Source organism: Martes martes (assembly GCF_963455335.1).
Source record: "Martes martes genome assembly, chromosome: 8".
In the NCBI taxonomy this organism is placed as follows: Eukaryota; Metazoa; Chordata; class Mammalia; order Carnivora; family Mustelidae; genus Martes; species Martes martes.
In genome coordinates this window covers 14,932,558-14,952,295 of record NC_137895.1, presented here as the reverse complement: position 1 = coordinate 14,952,295, position 19,738 = coordinate 14,932,558, and the positions used below count along the sequence as shown (strand labels likewise).

The 19,738-nt window shown below is 47.1% G+C and overlaps 1 protein-coding gene across 2 annotated transcripts in view; it reads left to right on the top strand.

The window, feature by feature from the left end:
• The window catches only part of ABTB3 (ankyrin repeat and BTB domain containing 3), a gene marked incomplete at its 5' end in the record, with an annotated part of 295,926 nt that overhangs the window by 173,811 nt on the left and 102,377 nt on the right, over positions 1 to 19,738 (top strand). For both annotated transcript variants that reach the window (XM_080811273.1, XM_080811272.1), the window contains one exon: positions 12,569 to 12,773. In XM_080811273.1, the coding sequence (XP_080667399.1) occupies positions 12,569 to 12,773 (205 nt within the window). The remainder of the gene's footprint in view (positions 1 to 12,568; positions 12,774 to 19,738) is intronic.

Genomic DNA, 19,738 nt, shown 5'->3' with positions numbered 1-19,738 from the left:
GTTCATTGTTGATTTCCAGTGAAATCATTTTAAAGCGTATGTCAAATCACATTTTCCTCTGGTCAGAACCCTCCACTGACTTTCCATCTGACCCACAGAAAAAACTAAAGTTCTCAGAATTGCTTGTAGGCCATGCCACATATCCCTTTTATTCTTCTACTGTCCCCTAAGACCCCCTGAACTCCAGCCGGTCTGGCCCTTTGGTTTTCCCTGACTATAGCAGGCATGCCTCAGGACCTTTGCACTTACTATTCCCTCTTCCTCAACCGCTCTTCCTCCAGATAGCCACATGGCTAGTTCCCTCATTACCTTCAAGCCTCACCCAAAATTTTAATACCCTTTAGGGACACCTGGGTGGATCCATTGGTTAAGCGTCTGACTCTTGGTTTCAGCTAAGATCATGATCTCATGGATCATAAGGTCGAGCCCCACACCAGGCTCTGCTCAGCAGTAGTCTTCTTGAGATTCTTTCCTTCTGCCTCCTCCCCCCTCAAATAAATAAATCCTCAAAAAAAATTTTAAATACTCCAAAGGCCTTTTTCCCCTTAATATTTTTTGTTTTTTAATGAAAGTTTCACAGAGATGTAATTTATAGACAGTTCACCTCTTTAAAGTGTAAAATTCAGCTGTTATTAGTTATTTAGTTTTTAGTTACTTACTAAGGTGTAGCAACATCAACCACCATCAATTGTCATCACCCCAACAAGAAGCATGGTAGCGATTAGCTGTCATTACCCTTCCCCCCTCCACCTAACCACACTCTATTTACTCATTTCTTTTTTTTTTTAATTGTTAATCTCTCTCTACTAGAATATATTCTCACAGAGAGTAGAGATAATTCGCTTTTTTGATGTAACCCCAATGCCAAGAACACCGCCTGGCACATAGTATGCCCTCAGGAAATGTGAAGAGAATGGGGAAAGACAGGGAGAGAGAAAGTACAGAAAGGTGGAGACAAGGGAAGGATTGTCGAGCAGATTGGGTGTCTCGAGTTTAAGCAGTGATCTGAAACCCTTCTGCACCCCTAATTTGGGACGGTGTCCTCGGAGTCTGGCCAACCAGAAGAAAATAAAACTGAATTTACTTATGTTCAGTTGATTATCAAATTGCTGGAAGGTGTGTTCCTCATGGGACCTGAGCATTGATCTTAGAAAAGATTGATTATGTTGATGGCTGAATCGGTGTGACATTCTGGAAAATTCTGAATCATAGGAAGGAATCCGGGTCCAGAAGACAGCATGTGCCTCTTCCCAAAGGAAGTCCCTATACACCTAGGACAGGCATCCTCCATTTAGCAAATTGCGCCCCCCTCTGGAAAGGGAAGTCATAGCCGATTCAAGCTGTGGCAGGCCCTCTGGTCTTTAAGGAGCTACTTCCCTGGCACCTGAATTGGGAAATTGCACCTCCATTCTCATCAAACCCAGAAGTCACAAGATGCTGCCCATCACAGGGTCTTCCAGCTATCCATCCGCTCTATATAATCATTCTTCAACTTTTGGGTGCCATGGACCCCTTTGACAGTCTGGTGAAGCCTATGGACCCTGCCTCAGAATAATATTTTTAAATGCATGAGATACGTGCATACAATTACAAAGGAAACCAATTATATTACAAGTCAGTTACTGAAATATTTTTATAAAAATTGTGATGTAGCCATTCTGTACTTTTTAGCAGCACATTATATAATAAGATCTAGTAAGCAGCTTCGATGACCCCATTATTTGGAGGTGGTGATATGTGTGAATGATAGTTTAAAATATTTTCAACAATTGAAAAGGGATAAGAAAATGTCTGTACTTTAATAGTTTCCCACGGATTTGGGATATGGAGGGTCCAAGCAGCACCTGCAGGGGTGGGGGGCATTGCTCGAAGAAGAAATGCCACACTGTTTGGGACCTTCCGAATTTCTGAGACATGCCCTTGACCCTGGAAATACAGAATCTGGCTACAGGGTTGGATCGTGTCTGCATGGACATAACCTGGGAAGAGCGTCATCAGCAGCTCTCCACTGGGGTCTCCAGGGTTTGTCCTAGGATAACCTTAAGGGCCCCTCTTTGAGTCTAACACCTGGGCTGGGGCCCTGCTTAACTCCGGCTCTCCACAAAGAAAAGATTTGCTAAATAAATCTGTACTTCGCCAAAGCAGGCAGGCTGCAGCAGCAGCTAGCTGCAGAAATTGTTTTTAAGGTCAATTTGCTCTGTATATTAGACGCTGTCATTCTCATTGATGTTGACTTTCACATATGAATTGTCGGCACACAAATGGGTGCTGCTAATTACAGAGGGGTTCTGTACCTTCATTAAGTCAGCCCATAGAAGGTGTGTGCGCAGGCACATTGATAAGCTGCCTCGACAACCAGAGGTAATAAAATCACCTGCTTTTCTGATCTGACTGTAATTTAGAGCGACTTGCTCTGTGGTCTGAATCAATATGAGCCTTGCACTCTCTGTGTACCTAGAGAGCTGTTCTTCATATTCAAAGATTACTCTATCAGTGTGGCTTGTAGAAACTACTGTTTCTCTGCAAAGGTGAGCTGGAGCGAGTCTGTTCCCAGATATCCCTGCTCTTCTGGAATCAGGCCGCGGGGTCAAGGGCAGAGCGCCTCCCCATGGCCTTCTCCATAGTCAGCAATGATCGGCAGCAGCTGGTGTTACAGAACCAGGGGACTAGGATAAATCCACACGAGCTGTTTCCAGTGTAACCGCTGTTGTCCACACTGGCGGGAAGGGACGCTAGAGGAGGATGAACGACTTGTCTAAGGTCCACCGCGCCCACGCCCACGAGCTGCAGGAGTTGGGACTGAGTGCCGTTCTTAAGGCGGAGCTTCCACGCTTCACCACAAGACTGCTCTCCCTCGGGGAGAACCCCGGCAGATGTTTCTACATGTTACAGGTGCAGTGAGTGCTGTGTTCCTTCCAGCTCTGGGGATCAGTAGCTTGCTCTGTTGAATGCATCGTAAATGTTCTCCTCTAAACAGACCTGGAGATGCAGAAAGTCACAAAGGATAGCACCTCGATGGGGACCACCCTGGGGCCGAGACCGCTCCCTGGGGCCGAGACCTCTCCCTGGGGCCGAGACCTCTCCCTATAACCCCGCCCGTATCCTCAGGGCATCACGTTCCGATCAGAACTTGATCACCCAGGATGTTCAAAGCACTTACTTTTGTCCGGCCTGCTGTGGCTTGGGGTGAAGATAAATCTGCTCATTCGGGAGCACCTACTGTGTGCCAAGTGCCTTCGGTAGATGAAAGGTGTTCCCATTTCACAGATAAGAAAACTGAAATTTGGAAGGAGAAAGGTCTTGCCCAAGGCCATGCAGCTAGTAAATGGCAGAGTCATAATTCGAACCCAGTTGTTGTTGTTTTCTTCCTGCCTTACTATGCTGTGTCCCATTCAGCTTTGCCTTGTGAGCCCCTAACACAGCACCCCTGGCTTGGGAGATCATCTCAAGAGAGGACATGCAGCGAGTTAGTCTCTGAAACAAGATCGGAAGAAAATGCCACTGGTGAGGGGAACTCTTAATGACAGTCCACTCAAATATTAAATATTCTATAGAACCGGACTTTGATCTCAGGGACCGGAACTGAGCCCATGTATGCCTAAACTGTTGGAGTGTGAAGCTAAATTAGAACGCCACTCAGCCCCCAAACTGACACAGGCTGGCCATTTTTTTTTTTTTTTTTAAACTCTGAGCCCTAGAAAATTTGCACGGTGACACGCTGAACTTCACCGTTGACCTAGAGACTGGCAAGCAGTCGCTTCACGCTCTCCTTCCCTGAACCAGTGAGCACATCTGGGGAAATTGGGTCCGCCCGGCCTCTCCCACTGAGGCCACAGGAGAAACAGAAGCCCTGGTTTCGTGCTCCCTTTTGAACCAACTTGACTCTTCTTTGGGTTCCGCTCAATCCCACACTCATGTCCTCTGAGGTCTTGTCTCGGCTCTTCTGCCTGACATCCCAGCCTTATCCACAAGTTCTCAGTTGAAACCCCATCAGACAGTCATTAATTGTAGTGTTTGCTTTCTGTGGGTTAAAAGGGGAAAAAAATGAGAGCCTCATCATAAAATGCCCCTTCCTATTCACACAAAACTTTTCACACTCAACTGTGAACTTGTTGCTCCCATGCAATGAGGCAGACAAAATGGGGCCATTAATTTACAACAGTGAGTAAAAAGCTTTCTGGGTTGTGTCTCCTCGGTGTCCCCAGAAAGAAAAAAGAAACTCTGTCCTTGTTTGGAATGGAGTTGGGCTCTTTGCCGAGTCCTGCCTCCAGCTCCTGGGGTGTACCTGTGTCCCTCTCTGATGGCAAAGTGGCCACTGGCCTCTTGGTATTTTTCGAATATTGCATGCACTCTACCACAGAGCCTTTGCACTTGCTGCCCCTTCTGCCTAGAAAGCTCTTCCCCTGGTATTTATAGGACTCCTCTGTCACTTTATTCAGGCCTCTGCTTCACTGTCACCTCCTCAGAGAGGCCCTCCTGTGACCACCCCACTCACCCCTACCCCACCACTCTTTATACAGTCTTCCTGCTTTAATCTTCTTCATCGCACTTGTCACCACCTGACATACCATATATTTATTTATATATTGTCTGTCCGCCCCATCAAGACTATAAACCCATGACAGCTGAAAGGGTTGTTTTTTAAAAAAATATCATGATATCCTCAGGGCCTGGGATAATGGTTGACACATGTAGGACTCAGTAAATATTTGATGGATGAATGAATGAATGAATGAATGAATGGTAGGTTTCCTGCTCAATCCAGGGTTCAGTCTTCCATTGTCCCTAATGACTTGGATTACACATGGTCTTTCCATTCTTTCTTTTTCAAGCAAGGGGTTTTGGTGGAGAAATTTAAACAGCAGTTTGTGATGCTGGAGAACATCTCTGTTTTCTCATCTGTGCTGTGTGATATAAGGCAAGTGACTCGGTCACTATGATCTGCGGTATTCCCATCTATGACAAGAGAGTGATGATCCCTGCTACCCCCAGGGTTGTAGGAGGTTTTGAAAACATACTGTAGTAAGTGGCAGCTGACTGTAGATGAGGGAAGGAGGTGAAGTTGCTGCCTCAATTGCTGTCTTTTGGGCAGAAGGAGCCACCGTTGGAATGTGTAGCCCTTTGTCCCGGGCAATTTTATCTGGCATGCTGGGGGGCAACTTAGTGGGAGCTGCTCCGACAACCTGAGTCTGGCAGGTTAGAGCAGCATTTCTGAAGGGCGGGATAGGAGATGATCGTAGGTGATACACACAACACTTCTTATTTTTAATTGCCATGAATTTTTCATGAGCACTAGAAAAATATTGGTTTTCCATTTATGGCACTGATATGAAGCTTCCTTTTAAAATGAGTGAAAGAATGAGCCAATTTAAAGAGAAATATTAAGTAGATAAATTGTACCTGCAGCCCACAGATAATGAGAGAAGACCTGGTGGTGATTCCCAGGTGGCCGACATTTGGGAAACCAGTTATTAGCAAATTCTATAAGGTTTCTGGAACGAGCTCCAGCTGCTGAAACACAGAGCAGCTACTGACAAGTGGATTTGTAGTTTGGGGTTCACAAAGCTGAAGGGTGAAGCAGCGGATAGCACATACATAGAGTGGGATTTGAGGTGGAGCTAGTGATTGCAGAATCCCTGTGCCAAATCCATCTCCCATGGCCAGCCCTCCTGAGAGATGCCCTTAGGGCCTCTGATCAAGAACGGGGCTGATGATGATGATGGTGGTGAAGATTTGCTGATGGTGATGATGGTGATGAAGATAATGGTGGTGGTGATGATGGTGGTGGTGGTGATGAAGATGATGATGGTGATGATGGTGATGAGAAAAAGAAATAGGGCTGAATATTTATTAAGCACTTAGGATATACTAGACTCCCATGTGTTTTAAGTGACTTATATGCATGACTTCTTTTAATATTATGAGGTAGGTACTATTATTATCCACCCAACAAATCCATTAGGTGATAAAAATCTCCATTTACAGAGAGGTTAAATAATGCATCCGAAGTCACACAACTAGTTAGTGGCAGATTGGAGGCTCAGACTTAGGCAGCATGTTTCTAACCACCACACACACACACTGCCCCTCCAGGAACAGGACAGTGAATGAGGCACAACCTCTACCCTTTGATGCTCAGTGGGAGAAGCAGACACGAAACATGACGGAATCAAGCAAGTAACATGTTAGACTTTATTAGCAGGTATTGTGGGTAAACAGGGGAAGAGGAGATTCTGACTGGGAGCATCCTGGAGGGCTGCATGAAAGAAGTAGCACTTGATCACAGCCTTAAAGGTCCTCAGTAGTTGGGAGAATGAGGGAAAAGGCACTCCAAGGTGAGAAAACAGGAGCAAAAGCAGGAAACGTGGAAGTATAGGTTTAGCTGAATGATGCTCCAAGGAGGTAGTCAGCCCAACCAAGGTCAAAGGTGTCCCGGCATTTGGGGAATGGGCCCAAAACATGGACCTTCTCTTCTTCACTCCCTTGTGAGTTTTCTTATTCTGAGCTTTTTTTTTTTTTTTTTTAAGATTTATTTACTTATAAGTGGTGGGGGGGAAGGAGCAGGGGAGAGGGAGGGAGAATCCCAAGCAGATTCTGCACTGAGCACAGAGCCCAATGTGGGGCCCAATCCCACGACTCTAAGATCATGATCTGAGCCAAAATCAAGAGTCGAATGTTCAACTGACTGAGCCACCCAGATTCCCCTGTCCTGAGCTTTGATACTAGAGCTTAGAGAAAGACAGACGGAAAGATGATACTCCAGTCTGACATGGATGGAAGGTACAAGAAAGAAAACATATCACCTTAGTAAGCTTATTATTCTGATAACGCCAAGTAGCTGTAATTCAAAATTCAGAAACTACAAACAAGTTGGAAGAGAATACCACCCACAGTGCCACTAGGGAGAGAAATCCTTAGTCAACATTTTGGGGGTTGTGGGGGGGGGCGTGGTTTTCATATTTACTTCATGCAAAGTTTTTAAATAACATAATCCTGATCTCACAGTATGCAATTGTGAGTTTCACTTTTTTTCTACTTGCCATTTTAACAAGAGGATTTTTTTTTTCGTGGTATTACAGATCTGTGCAAACATTTTTAATGACTGCATAAGTTTTTTATTTTGTCACATGGATATACCAGAATTTATTTAACCATGCTGTTATTTTTAAACATATATTTCTTTGTCAAATTTTGGATCCCATAAATAAGGATTGGATGAAAATCCTTGTGCGTAAGGATTTTTGCTGCATTTTGGATCCTAACATTGGGAAGGATTCCCAGAAACGGAATTACTGAACTGAGAGTAAGAAGCATTAACACCTTGGCTACATAATGCCAGATTGGACTTGGAGCTGACCGTGGCTGCCCTGGGCTATCTCTAAAAAAAATAACAGTAGGGGGTAGGGTGAAGGCTTTAGAATCAGGTGGACCCAGGTTGGACTCTTGTCTGTGCCTCAGTTTCCTTATCTGTAAAATAAGATATCTCAGCCTTGACATTATTGACATTTGGGGCTAGATTCTTTGCTGTGGGGACCGTTTGTAGGATGGTTAGCAGCAGCTCTAACCTCCACCCATAGGATGCCAGTAGCGGGCCCTTGGACAAGACAACCCAAAATGGCTCCAAGCTTTGCCAAGTGTCCTCTGGCAGGCAGAATCCACTCGGCTGCAGATCACTGCTATAAAACTGATTACTATTGTGAGTGTTTTGCAGAACACAAGAGGATTAGGAACAGTGCACGCAAGGTGGTGACTCAGCATCCGTGGCATGGTGTAGTGGCACCTGTCACTACTGTTCGTAATAATATGACAGTGACATTTCCCATGGCTGGATGCTACAGAGATCACACCCAGGAGAACACAGGGGATCAGCTCGGAGGCCACACCTGGCTCTAAGAGTCTCTGGGTCTTTGGGTCTTTGGCCAAAAGCATCCAGCAGTTTCCCTGTCCGCTCCTTCCAGCGGTCACCATGCATCCTGCTACTTAGGAACAGAATTGCTTCTCAGATTTTCCTGATGGGAGTCTTTCTCCCCTCACTGTCCCCCCACCACACACACACCCCCGCTGTTTGCAACTCAGCTTTCCTCCTGGAGGACGGTGGAGGCTGTGCTGAGTCTGTTACTGGTGAGTCCAAGTCCTCCCCCCTGCACATCCCTGGGGGTGAGGGAGGGCCCCTCACACCCTGGCGCCGACATGCAAATTCACTGGAAACCCAGCACCTCTGCAAAGTTCACCCAGTGGTTTTCGAGGCTCCCCAGGTGGCGTCTCATGTGTAGCCCTCCCTTCTTCCTGCCCTGCTGGGCTCAGCCTGCGGTCTTGGCCTCCCGTGAATCTTCATGAAACCTCACCTCTGCCCCCGCCCGTGGCTGGGGCCACCTTTGAGGACCCTGACATCACAGCCAGGGGCAGAACTGGGAGGTGTGCAGTTCCTTCCAGAGCTGCTGGCCATCGGGCCTATCTGCCATGGCCTCTGTGGCTTGTCCCCACCCTGCACCCACGGAGGATGTGGTTACTGACAGGTGCCGGTTACAGATGGGCTGAGCGTTGCTGCGCAGACTCTGGGTGTGGCCAAGCCAGCCATGACCTTGGGAGCTCCTGATGGGCTCTTGATGCCACCAAGGAATGAAGACCCCCTTGTCTTCTGCCCTCCTGAGGCAGAAACCGCCAGAGACCGGGCTTCTGTTAGTTCCAGAACCAGCTTCCTGCCTCCGTCATTGCTAATTACTTGCATGCCCCTCTAGGCCCCTTCCCTTAGGTCAAGTATCTTCTAAGAGTGTGCACGGCCATCCATACAGGCTGATCAGCAGCCACCACCCCGTCCTGCAGATGGGTCGGACGCTGAGACCCCTTAGCCAGAAACTCTGCTCTCCCAGTAGAGGCAGACCCATCTCCTGAGCCCCCCACCCTGAAATCCACAATGGCATATGTTTGGGGAGACTGGGGATTTAGGCCTCAAACTCTTCACCAGAGTTGTTCAAAGGCCACCCCCTGACATAGATTCTAGAAGAAACTGGGGTGTACTGGCTAAGAACATGAGCCCTGGCAGCCTCGTTGGAGTTGCAGCCTGCTACTTCCTGTGCGACACCTGGGCCAGTTGTCTCTTACCTTGATTTTCCCATCTCTGAAGTGGGTTCATGTCCCCTCTGGCTCTTAGATAATTAAACCGGAAAGTGTATAAATGGCCTGAGACGTGTCAGGTTCTCCATATATTGTGGTTTCCACTCCTGCTGCCACTACCCTCTACTTCACGTCCTCCTCATCAGAAGATGCACAGCGTCGTCATTGTGTCTAGTCCCAGTCCAGAACTGCCATCTTGTTCTTTCCAGGCTCCTTCTCTACATTTGCCGGTCAGGCTCTCTTTACCAGGGGTTGGAGCCGCCTCTTATGAGACTGACTGACAGGACTGGCCAGAGGCAAGTTTCTGGCTTCCTTTTTCTCCTCCCTCCCAAGGGAGCCATGGTTCTAAAAGATGTAGAGAGAACAGGGAAGAAGAAGCAACTAAGGACCTAAGTGGACCCCCAGACAGACGCCTGGAGTGCGCAGCTTTGTAGCATAAGTTCCTAAAAAATCAACCCCAGCACAAAGCAGCAAGTTAGGCACTGGGTCAGGACACCGGCAGGACTGTCCCCACACGTCCCAGGCACCCGACCTCCAGGTCTCACCACCCAGAGAGAAGGGTGAGCCAGCGGCCTAAGAGGGCAGCTAATTTCATGCCCACGGCGTGCCAAGCCCTTCCTCGTTCTGTCCTGAACCCTCATAACCACCGGTCAGAGGCGGCTCATTACCCGAGGCTGAGTGACTTACTGTTTTGTGCACCGATGAGTGGCAGAGTTGGGATTTGAACTCCTTCTCTTGACTGTGAGCGCTGGTTCTCCGTATTTTCCATCTGTAGGTCCCCTGGGGGTCTTCCCAGGCTGCCTACCTCTCACGGAGAATTTCCTTCTCTGATTCTTTTTTGGAATTTCTTGGGCATATGTTCTCCCCTCTGGGAAATGGAGAGAGGAGGGTCAGGCTCTGAGCGAGGCATGGTAGGAGGCAGAGGGGTGCAGGGTTGCCGCCCTCGCTGTTCTCTGCCCCTGCATCTGCTTGCTGTCCAGATATCAAGCTTGGTAGGTTGTATCCTGGTTCATTTGTCCTGTTAAGGTCTCAGGACTCTGACAACATGGAAGTTTCCTTCCCTCTGAAAAGTCCTCTCTCAGAAATAGTGGCCACTTGGAATCTTGTCTCCAGAAGGACATCTATACTCAGCGTGTAAGAGCTCTGTGATTGATTAACCATGTCTGCCATGGACGCAGACTAGAAAGGGGAATATTTGCTATTTCTGCCCTTGGCTGAGACCACATCTCCATAGTTGATGCCCCTAAAGGGGAGTGAATGACCCTCTTGTCAATCTTCTTTGAAGGAAGTGGCGCCACCTTCAGACTAGAAAATGGACTTTGGGCCTTTGGAGGAGAAAGTCGTGCCTCTCACTGAGCCTCACTTTCTTGGGTTTGGGTTTGAGGTCAAAGGGTCATGTTAAAGGGTTTGGATGGATGGCAAAGAAGTGGTGGTCTCTGCAGGCCTAGTTTCAGCTGGGCAGTGAAGGATGGGGAATGGGGGGGACAGTCTCCCTCCCGACCAGGGGCTGCCTGGGTGGGGCAGGGAGGGAAGGGGAGCAGTAAATTCCAGCAGGAACTAATGTTTCAGTCTTGAGTCTGAAGACAGAATTCCGTCTTCTTCAAGGTCTTTTCTCCTAAGGCCTTCAGCTGATTGGATGAGGCCCACTCACATCTTAGAAGAGAGTCTGCTTTTCCCAAAATCTACTGATTTAAAGGTTAAAATTTAATTTGAAAAATACCTTCACAACAACCTATAGGCTAGTGTTTAACCAAATAACTGGGCACCATAGCCTGACCCAGTTGACCCATGAAATTACTCATTACAGTACCTCAGATGAGTGTTACTCGGAGTGTGCAACACATTCCACTGGACGAGTGGAACAGGGCAGCACATTCAATAACATTGGTCATGGAGTGATCCTTTTAAATCCAATTTTAATTCTATTTGCTTCAAGAAGAAAGGCTCCATTTGGTATGAGCCCCTAACACTTCTCTAACATGTGTTATTTAGAACAACAACAACAAAAAAAAAATTGGACCAGAATTCAGCTATGAATTAATTATACTGGGGGCACCTGGATGGCTCAGTTGGTTAAGCATCTGCTTTTGGCTCAGGTCATGAACTCAGGGTTCTAGGATTGAGCCCCACGTCAGGCTCCCTGTTCAGGCAAATATTCCCCTTTCTAGTCCAGCAGGGAGCTTGCTTCTCCCTCTCCTCCCCACTCATGCTCTCTGTCACTCTTTCTGTCTCTCTCTCTCAGATAAATAAAATCTTTTAAAAAATTAATTATACTGGGGCGCCTGGGTGGCTCAGTGGGTTAAAGCCTCTGCCTTCGGCTCAGGTCATGATCCCAGGGTCCTGGGATCGAGCCCAGCATCAGGCTCTCTGCTTGGCGGAGAGCCTGTTTCCGTTCCTCTCTCTCTGCCTCTCTGCCTACTTGTGATCTCTGTCTGTCAAATAAATAAATAAAATCTTAAAAAACATTAATTATACTATTTTGTTTCCATCAAATTAACTTTTATAGTGATTTTCTGTTTATGACAAGTGATACTGATCTTCCATTTATGATAAGTGACAGAACATTTCCTCTTTAGATACCCATACTTTAAAAAAAATCTAAATGAATCCATCTAAAGTTAAGTAAATCATGGCACAGGTGGGACTTGGATACAGCTGTGCTCATGAAGGTAGCATATAAACAACCAAGTTTGGGAAACACCATCTTAGCCTAGAAAAGTGAGGGCTTCCGGACCCAGCCAGCCTCCCCACAGGAAGGTCCTCCCTGTGCAGCCAACCTGGGGGCATGCATTTGGTTTGATGAAGAGAAGGCTGGTTTCCTTCGGAGAAAGCAGGAGAAAGACTAGAGCCTATCCCAGGTTTGCTAGTGCGGAGTAGAGTAAGACAGAGCCCCATCCTCAAGGAGAGTGGTTCAGTGTGGCATTCTGGAGGCAGACTGCCTGGGTTCAAATCCTGGCTCTGCCACTTATGGCTGCTACATGACCTTGAGAAGTTATTTGACCTCTTTCCTCATCTGTGAAATGGGTTTACAAAGGTACCTACCTTAGGGAGATGAGTTGGGGTATTTAGAACTGTACCGGTACACAAGTGTCGTTTAAGATAGTTGCTGCCATTGGGAAGGACCCACAAGGAAATGGCAGCTCTAACACAGCCTCTACCTGCTGTGCTAAGAAAGTACAGTGTGATACACACACGGGGGAGTGGGGAGAGTCCAGGAGGATTTCCTGGAGAAACCAATATATCCGCTGATACCTGGACGGTCAGTAGGCGTTAGGCTGGAGAAGAGGAGAGAGAGAATGTTCTGGATAAAGGGAATAGCCTATGTACAGAGGTCCCAGAGGACCACTCCAGTTGAATGAGGGAGTCCCAGCATCGGAAACTCTGCAGAGGTCTTCAGCACATCTCTGCACGTCATGGCTGCCTGAAGGATCTGAAATCTTACTTCTGTCCACAGGTGACCTGGTGTCCCGAGCAATGCATCACCTGCAGCCTCTCAATGCCAAGCACCACGGCAATGGCACCCCCCTGCACCACAAGCAGGGGGCGCTCTACTGGGAGCCGGAGGCGCTGTACACCCTTTGCTATTTCATGCACTGCCCGCAGATGGAATGGGAAAATCCCAACGTGGAGCCTTCCAAAGTCAACCTCCAGGTGGAAAGGTAAGACTGGCCTTGGTTCCGGATGGCCGAAGAGAGGAGCTCCCCTCTGGCCACCGCCGCCTTGCGGTGGGTGGGTACATCGCCCAGGGTGGCACAGGAGTACAGGAAGGGAGCGATGCTGGCACTCAGAACTACACGTTTCCCAGAAACTCACTGGAGGGGTCCAGGTGGGAACCTTGTGCCCCGAGGGGGTGTCTGAGACCCAGGTGGGGTCTTTGAAATGGGTTGCTTAGGGTTGATGCTGAGCAGTGTAAAAACGGCCCCGGGTCAGGAGGGTGGTTCTGTAGATTGCGAAAGGGTAAGGGGCTCTGCTGTGCAGGGTGGCGTCCTTCTGAAGGCAGCTACGGGAGATGCCAGCCCCTTGGGGGGAGGTGTCCTCATCTCCTCCTGGCTGCCTTGGGGAACCATAAACACCTGCTCAGCAGAAGTGGCCCCCGAGGGTGCACAGGGGCCTGGCTTGCTCTAGCAGAATCCTCCCAGGGAATGGGAGGAAGGGGAAGGCTTCCTGGAAGAGGACAGTCCCTCTGACCCAGCTTCTGTCCCTCCCTAGCGCAGTCCCTCTACTTCCCTGTGCCTCAGCTTCCGCATCTGTAAACCAGCGGCTGAACTCAGCACTTCCCAGCTCCCCTTCTATCTGGAAAACTCCCTCTCAGGGGCAGGTTGTCAGAAACCAGACTGCCTGGGGGCATCTCTCTTCCCCTGGGAGTCCATCGCCCCACAACGCCTCACAGATCAGTCCCTTTTACTCCAACTGTTCTAGCAGCGACCCATTTATCGGAAGACTAGTTAAGAGAGTGGGCTCTGGGATCCAGACTTCTGGCTTTAAATCCTGGCTCTTCCAATTAAACGCCGGAAAAGGGCAAGGGCCTTGGGAAAGCGCCTTAACCTCTCCGTGCCTCAGTTTCTTCATCTGCACAATAGGGCTATGAAAGTAAATCCTGCATAGGGCTGTCAGAAGGCTGAGTGACTCAAACAGTGGCCAGCACACAGTAAGTGTTTTCGCTCGTTGCTGTCATTGTAGACACTATGTGCACGTAGGCGAACAGCTCCCAGTTTGGGCTCAATGTGGTTTTCTCTTCTCTATTAAATGGTTCCAGGCAGTTTTGAGAACCATTTTGAGTGTTTTGCTGCTGCAGGGACGGACTGGGGCTTGACTGGGCTCCCTTCTAAACCCACACTCTCCTGGCTTTCATTTCCGGGAAGAGAATGGAGCATGAGTTAGAGAAAAGTTGCTGAGGTTTTTGTTCTTGTTTTGTTTTTAAGAACCCAAGTGAGCATGAGGATTTCAGTCCCGCCTGGAGGCCTTCATCAGGCCTCCCACGATCTAGGTGAATCTGGGGGTGCCCCGTACGGGTTCTCATGTGCCGAACACACCCACCTTGGAGAGGGGGCCAAATGCTCATTGTCCCTGGGCAGATTAGGACCTCAGCCCGAGACACCAGGAATGCCCCTCCCTGCAAGCGTGCAGCCTTAGAGCTGAGGGAACGGAAGCCAGCAGCCTCGGTACCTGGGCCATCTAGCCCTTTGGCCCCCGGCCTCCAACAGCCTGTGCAACAGTGTCTCTGACTCACCCCCCACCAATGTGCGCATGACCCCCAAGGGACCCCCCCTCCATCTCCAGCCAGGTGATGCCTCCTCTGAGCTCCAGAATCTTCTCATCCTGCTCAGCCTCGGTTTCCCCATCAAGTCTCACCCAGACCGGTTCTTCTTCTCGTAGTACCTTATTCTTTTCTGGGTAACACTTATCGCAGCTTCCTGAGGGCAGAGAACACATCTGTTTTGGTGGCCGCTCCACACCTAATGCCAAGCTTCACTTCACGTCTGGTGCCTAGTGGGGAGTCAGTAAATATTTGTAGAAAGATCGAGCGAGCCGTTGATCTGGCTGCCTGTGGAACATTTCCATTTGGGTGTGTTCATGGGCTACCTCAAATCTGAGGTTACCCTCTTTGCCGTCAAACCAACTGTTCATTCTCTCTCCCTCATCCCTAAGAATGGTGTCACCACCAACCCGGTCACCCCTGTCAGAAAACTGGGCCTCACCCCACACTCCTTCCTCTCCCTCACTCCCTCCTACAGCTAACGGTCAGCAGATCTTACCAATGCTGCCTCTAAGTCGTCTCTCTAATCGCAGCCGCTGTGTGGTCAGGCACCTTGTTCCATCTTACTTCTGTTACCGCATCTGATTTCTAAATGGTCTCCTCGAATGTGAGGCTTCATGCTCGCTGAGCAGCTCCATCCTCCTCATGACCACCAGACTGAAACTTCTAGAATGTGGATCTCATCATGTGATGGACTCCTTGACCTTCACTCAACACAGGGGCACGGCCTATTACATCTTCTATCATGCAGCGTCCACCTTCCTTTCTGGAATCCCTTTCAGGGTTCGGAGTGTAGCTGGAGTAGCTGTCAGTCTGAGGCGACCATCTGAGGCTTCCAGACTTTCTGGAACAAGATGTAAAGACACAGGGGCTTTGAGGGAGAGCAGAGCAAGGAGAACAGGGCCCCAGATATGTTGGGATCAGTACTGTCTTGATCTTTCCCATCTTCTTTGGTTGATTTTTCAAGGGTCAGAACAAAATGCAAAGTAGAACTTGTCATTTTTGAGTTGTGTTCACTTTGGCTCTCCAGAAAGAGTGTGGATTTGGGAGTGAGATGGACCTTTGGCTCTGGATCCCAGCCCTGCTTCTTCTAGCTCTGAGACCTTGAACAAGCCATTCCTCCTCACAGAACCTCTTTTCCTCAACTGTACAATGACAGTGAGACCAGCCTCACGGGAATGGTATAAGCCGTGAATTCAATATGGCAGCTAAGCCACCAGTGCCATGCCTGGCACGAGAGCAGCTCTCCTTCTCCCCAGAAGAGTAGCTGGGTGGCTCTAAATGCTGTTATCGTCCCTACAGAAGCCCGTCTGTGTGTGCGTTCCTTCTAGACAAAAAGCTATTTCTCCCATTCCCTGATGGAATAGGCATTGGCATTTAGCATCTGAAATCACACATGGAAGGGCTTCAGAGGGGAGAGGACTTCTGTTTTCAGTCAAGTGTTCATACCAGCTCCCTACCAAAACCTCTAAACAAGAATTTTCCAGTGGGAGGTGGACTCTAATTTGGAGTTGCTTATCTCTCTCTTTCTGTCTCCTCACCCCCCAAATCAAAAAAACATTTCCTTAACTCTTTGTTTTTATTCTGTAGGGCCATGGTGCTTATATGGTTTTTCACTAGACTATATTCTTCAGGAAAGGGGCTGAATATCATTTGCTTTTGTCCATGCCCAGCCGAAAGTCTGGAAACATTTGTGGACTGAAATCTGGATTGTTTTGTGCCTCAAATTGTGTCTGCTTGTCAGAAAAGCCTTCTTCCCTGGCTGGAGTATTTGGAAGTAGGCCTACGGGTACCATTTTACCCTTTCATGTGGGCCCAGCTCGAGGATTACTACATTTGTTTTGGATAGTTTCATTTTTCACTGTGGGATTTTTGAAGAAGCTCAGTGCCAGTGTGAAATGTCTGTAGTTCAAGTTTTCCCAGAGCTTTGGCTACTAGTTCTTGAGCTTCTAAAATCTTGCAGAGCAGTTCTTTGGGTCACTGGAAGCATATACTGGGACCAGGTCCTGTAAAGAGCTAGAGCTCCAGAGTGAGACAGATAGGCATGAGCTAGACCACACGGAGTAGAGACTGAGACTAAAAGTCTGGACTTGCAATCCTGTTCAAGTCAGGTGTTTGCAAATTCAACATGGAGAAGAGAGAGGAGGAACATTCTTTATCAAGGAGAATCTGATCTTCGATATCACTGAATTTTGTAGGTGCCAAAGGCAGGTCACTGGAGATTTATGATGCTCTGTGAAAAACAATGCTGACCTTGCATATGCCTCCAGGAAGAGAGTAACTTCAGAGTCCATTGAAAGGAATAAATTGCTATTAATTATGGTACCCAGTCTTGACTCCAGCCCATCCTGCTGGTTTGTGACTTAATTTTTTTTCATTCCTTAATTCCATTTATAATAAAGCTCCTTGAGGGCAGTCTACCTCTCATATGTTTTTCTAGAGCCCAACATAGTATTTTGGCACATTATACATTACACATCCTTAACAAGTATTTGCTAAGTTAGTTAAAAATAAATACAAACAATGTCATCAGCAAAGCCTGTTTTGTATTGGAGCATTAGATGTTTTACAAAGAAATCTTAGCTCAAATGTCATCCTTATTTCTGACTTTCATTTATCCGATATTTTTAAGAAATTTCTAAGAAAGAGGTAATTCTACATATTTTTTTCCTAGAACAGAACCTTCAATAGTCTAAATTGAATATCAAAATAAACACATATCATAATATCAGTCAATCAATAAAATCTTTTAGGTACTTCAGAATGACTTCATATGACTTCAGTCATAAATTTCTACTTAAAAACACTCAGATTTTCTAAGATTTATGATTAGGCAATATTTACTTTATTATATATTTATGTGCAAACATATATGTATGATTAGGCAATATTTATTTTATAAGTTTTATGTCAGGCAATATTTATTTTAGTAATGACAAATGTAAACATTGATTTTGATAGTAGAAGCTATATGAAGCTGCTGGTTTTAAATAGAATCATCTTCCGTCTGTGATAAGATTTTCCTCCCCTATATCATTACTGGAAATATCAGTGATTCCTAGATGTGGTTGGCCATGGATGACTTCAGCAATGACCATAAAAAAAAAAAAAGGATAAATTGGACTATATTTTTGCCTGAAGTAGCTGGTCATTCCTGAGAAGATCAGAGATAGTTTTACCCACAAGACTACACAATTGGGTAGGTCTATCCTCCCCCAGGGCACCAAAAGCAAACAAAAACACATACCTGGGCAGTGGCAGCTCTTGCGCCTTTTGTGAGCAGAGCTGTATGAACAGATGTGGTACACTCTCTACCAGGGACAGCTGAACCAAAACATGAGTATACAATCAACAGTCACCAGCTGTTGGGGAGAAATGAAACAAATTCTAACAATCAGAAGAATTTACACTTGAAGAAACAGAGCTAATAAAGCCAACGTAACAGACATTAGAAGTTAAATGATACCCAAATACATCTTCCAAGACAATTACCCGGTCAAATAATCACTACAACACATCAGTTCTTGATGCTTTTTCATCTGTGGCATAGGTGAAGGTGACAGTCAAGTGTTAACATACACCAAATGGACATACTCAGGGTTATACAAAATTTCCAGCATGCTATTATAACTCTTCTTTGTTCCTTCGCCCTAAGGAGTGCATATCAGAATGTAAATGGGAAGAGGTATCCTTGACACAAACAGTACTACTAGTAAAAATGCTTAGTTGCAAAGGTTAAACCTTCTATGATGGCTTGAAGCAGAAAGAAGACCTCTGGGAGGCCCAGTGTCGGTAGATGGTTGCCAGATCCTTTCCCCTTCTGCATGAGAATTGGATCTTGGGTTAATTCTCTAGCTCTCTTCTCCTGGAAACATGATAAAAATTGCAGCATCGACTGTGTTACCAAGCAGCATGCTTATGGTCAGAGTAACTCTAGATTGATAAATTTGATCTGGCCTGCTAGTATTGTAAATACTTGATAAATATCCAGAGCTCTGGGCTTTGCTGAATCCACTGGCTCTTGTTACCATCAGTGTCCTTGTAGGAACCTTAGAAACTATATCTGTGGAGTTGCTACAAGAGATATTGGGGTTCACAAACCAGGATAGTTCTCACAGTCCCTCAAGTGGATTTCATCTTCTTGCACCTGCATGTCACCTGGGCAAGATAGCTCAAGGATGGCTGGCTATAAGGACTCCCACTGAAGGAACATCTGATGTGACCCTGCTGGGTCAAGTGTGGCCTTTGATAGTCCCATGAGTCTAAATGTTTAGTAGAGCTTAAAAAGACTTCTGGTGGATGATGAAGCCAGAGAACCAAGCTTCAGGGCTGCACAACCTAGAACTGTGTCCAAATTGCACCTCAGAATTGCTCTAGCAAAGACCTCACAGCCACCAGGGCTGGGCACAGGCACCTGACTTCACACCACCAATGTTAGGCATTGGGCACTCCTAGCAGGACCGCTGCACCATTACCCATGAAAGCTGAATGTCTCTACCAACACCCTAGTCAACTTCACGTTCCACCTATATCACACCACTTGCTTCCAAATCAGTGGAGCCCAGGGCACATGCCTGTACGCTGGCTGCAAGGGAGTCTGGGAAGGTGAATTTCTACCTTGTTGAACCATGGACTAGTAATATGAGAAATTCTTCAGACACAGTAAAGTCATCAGTGGTTCTGAGAAGTCAAAAATTTGACAAAGGTGCACTACACTCTTTTAATTTACTTGTTTTTGATATAAACAAGTGAAGCACTTGTACAGTTCAGGACTTTTGACCATTGTTAGCCACACAGCTCAAACTGATGCGTGTATACACCACAGCCGACAACCAAAACACCGCCTCAACATAAGGACTCTTTACACTAACACACTGGGAACCTGGATAGGAAGGAGAAGGAGGGAGGAGGACTATTCCTGGCATCCTCAATGGGGATGCAGAATGCCTTTTCCCAGGGGAAGAACACTACTTCCTCATCGTCAAGCCCCATCATCATGTCTGGCACTAAAGACCCATCCTATGCACAGCCCAGTGCTACAGGGTCCTGGAGAAATCCAGAGCCAACAGATGCGTGGGAACGTGCTAGAATGAGGGGACCACAGCTGCAAGGCTGTGCATGGGCCTTGGTGGATTGGCCTGGAATCCCAACAGCCATATAAACAAGGGGGAAATGCATGTTGAATTCTAAACAGTTAACTTGAGGAACAAAGTTTTAAAACCTGATCCATTCATAACTTGAGCATGGCTGCAATTTACTTCATCTGGCCAAGGTAAAAACAACTCTAATCCCACTATTTTTCAAGCTGTGGGTTACAGCTCATTAATGGGCCATTAAATCAGTGCAGTGCAGAGATTGGCAAACTAT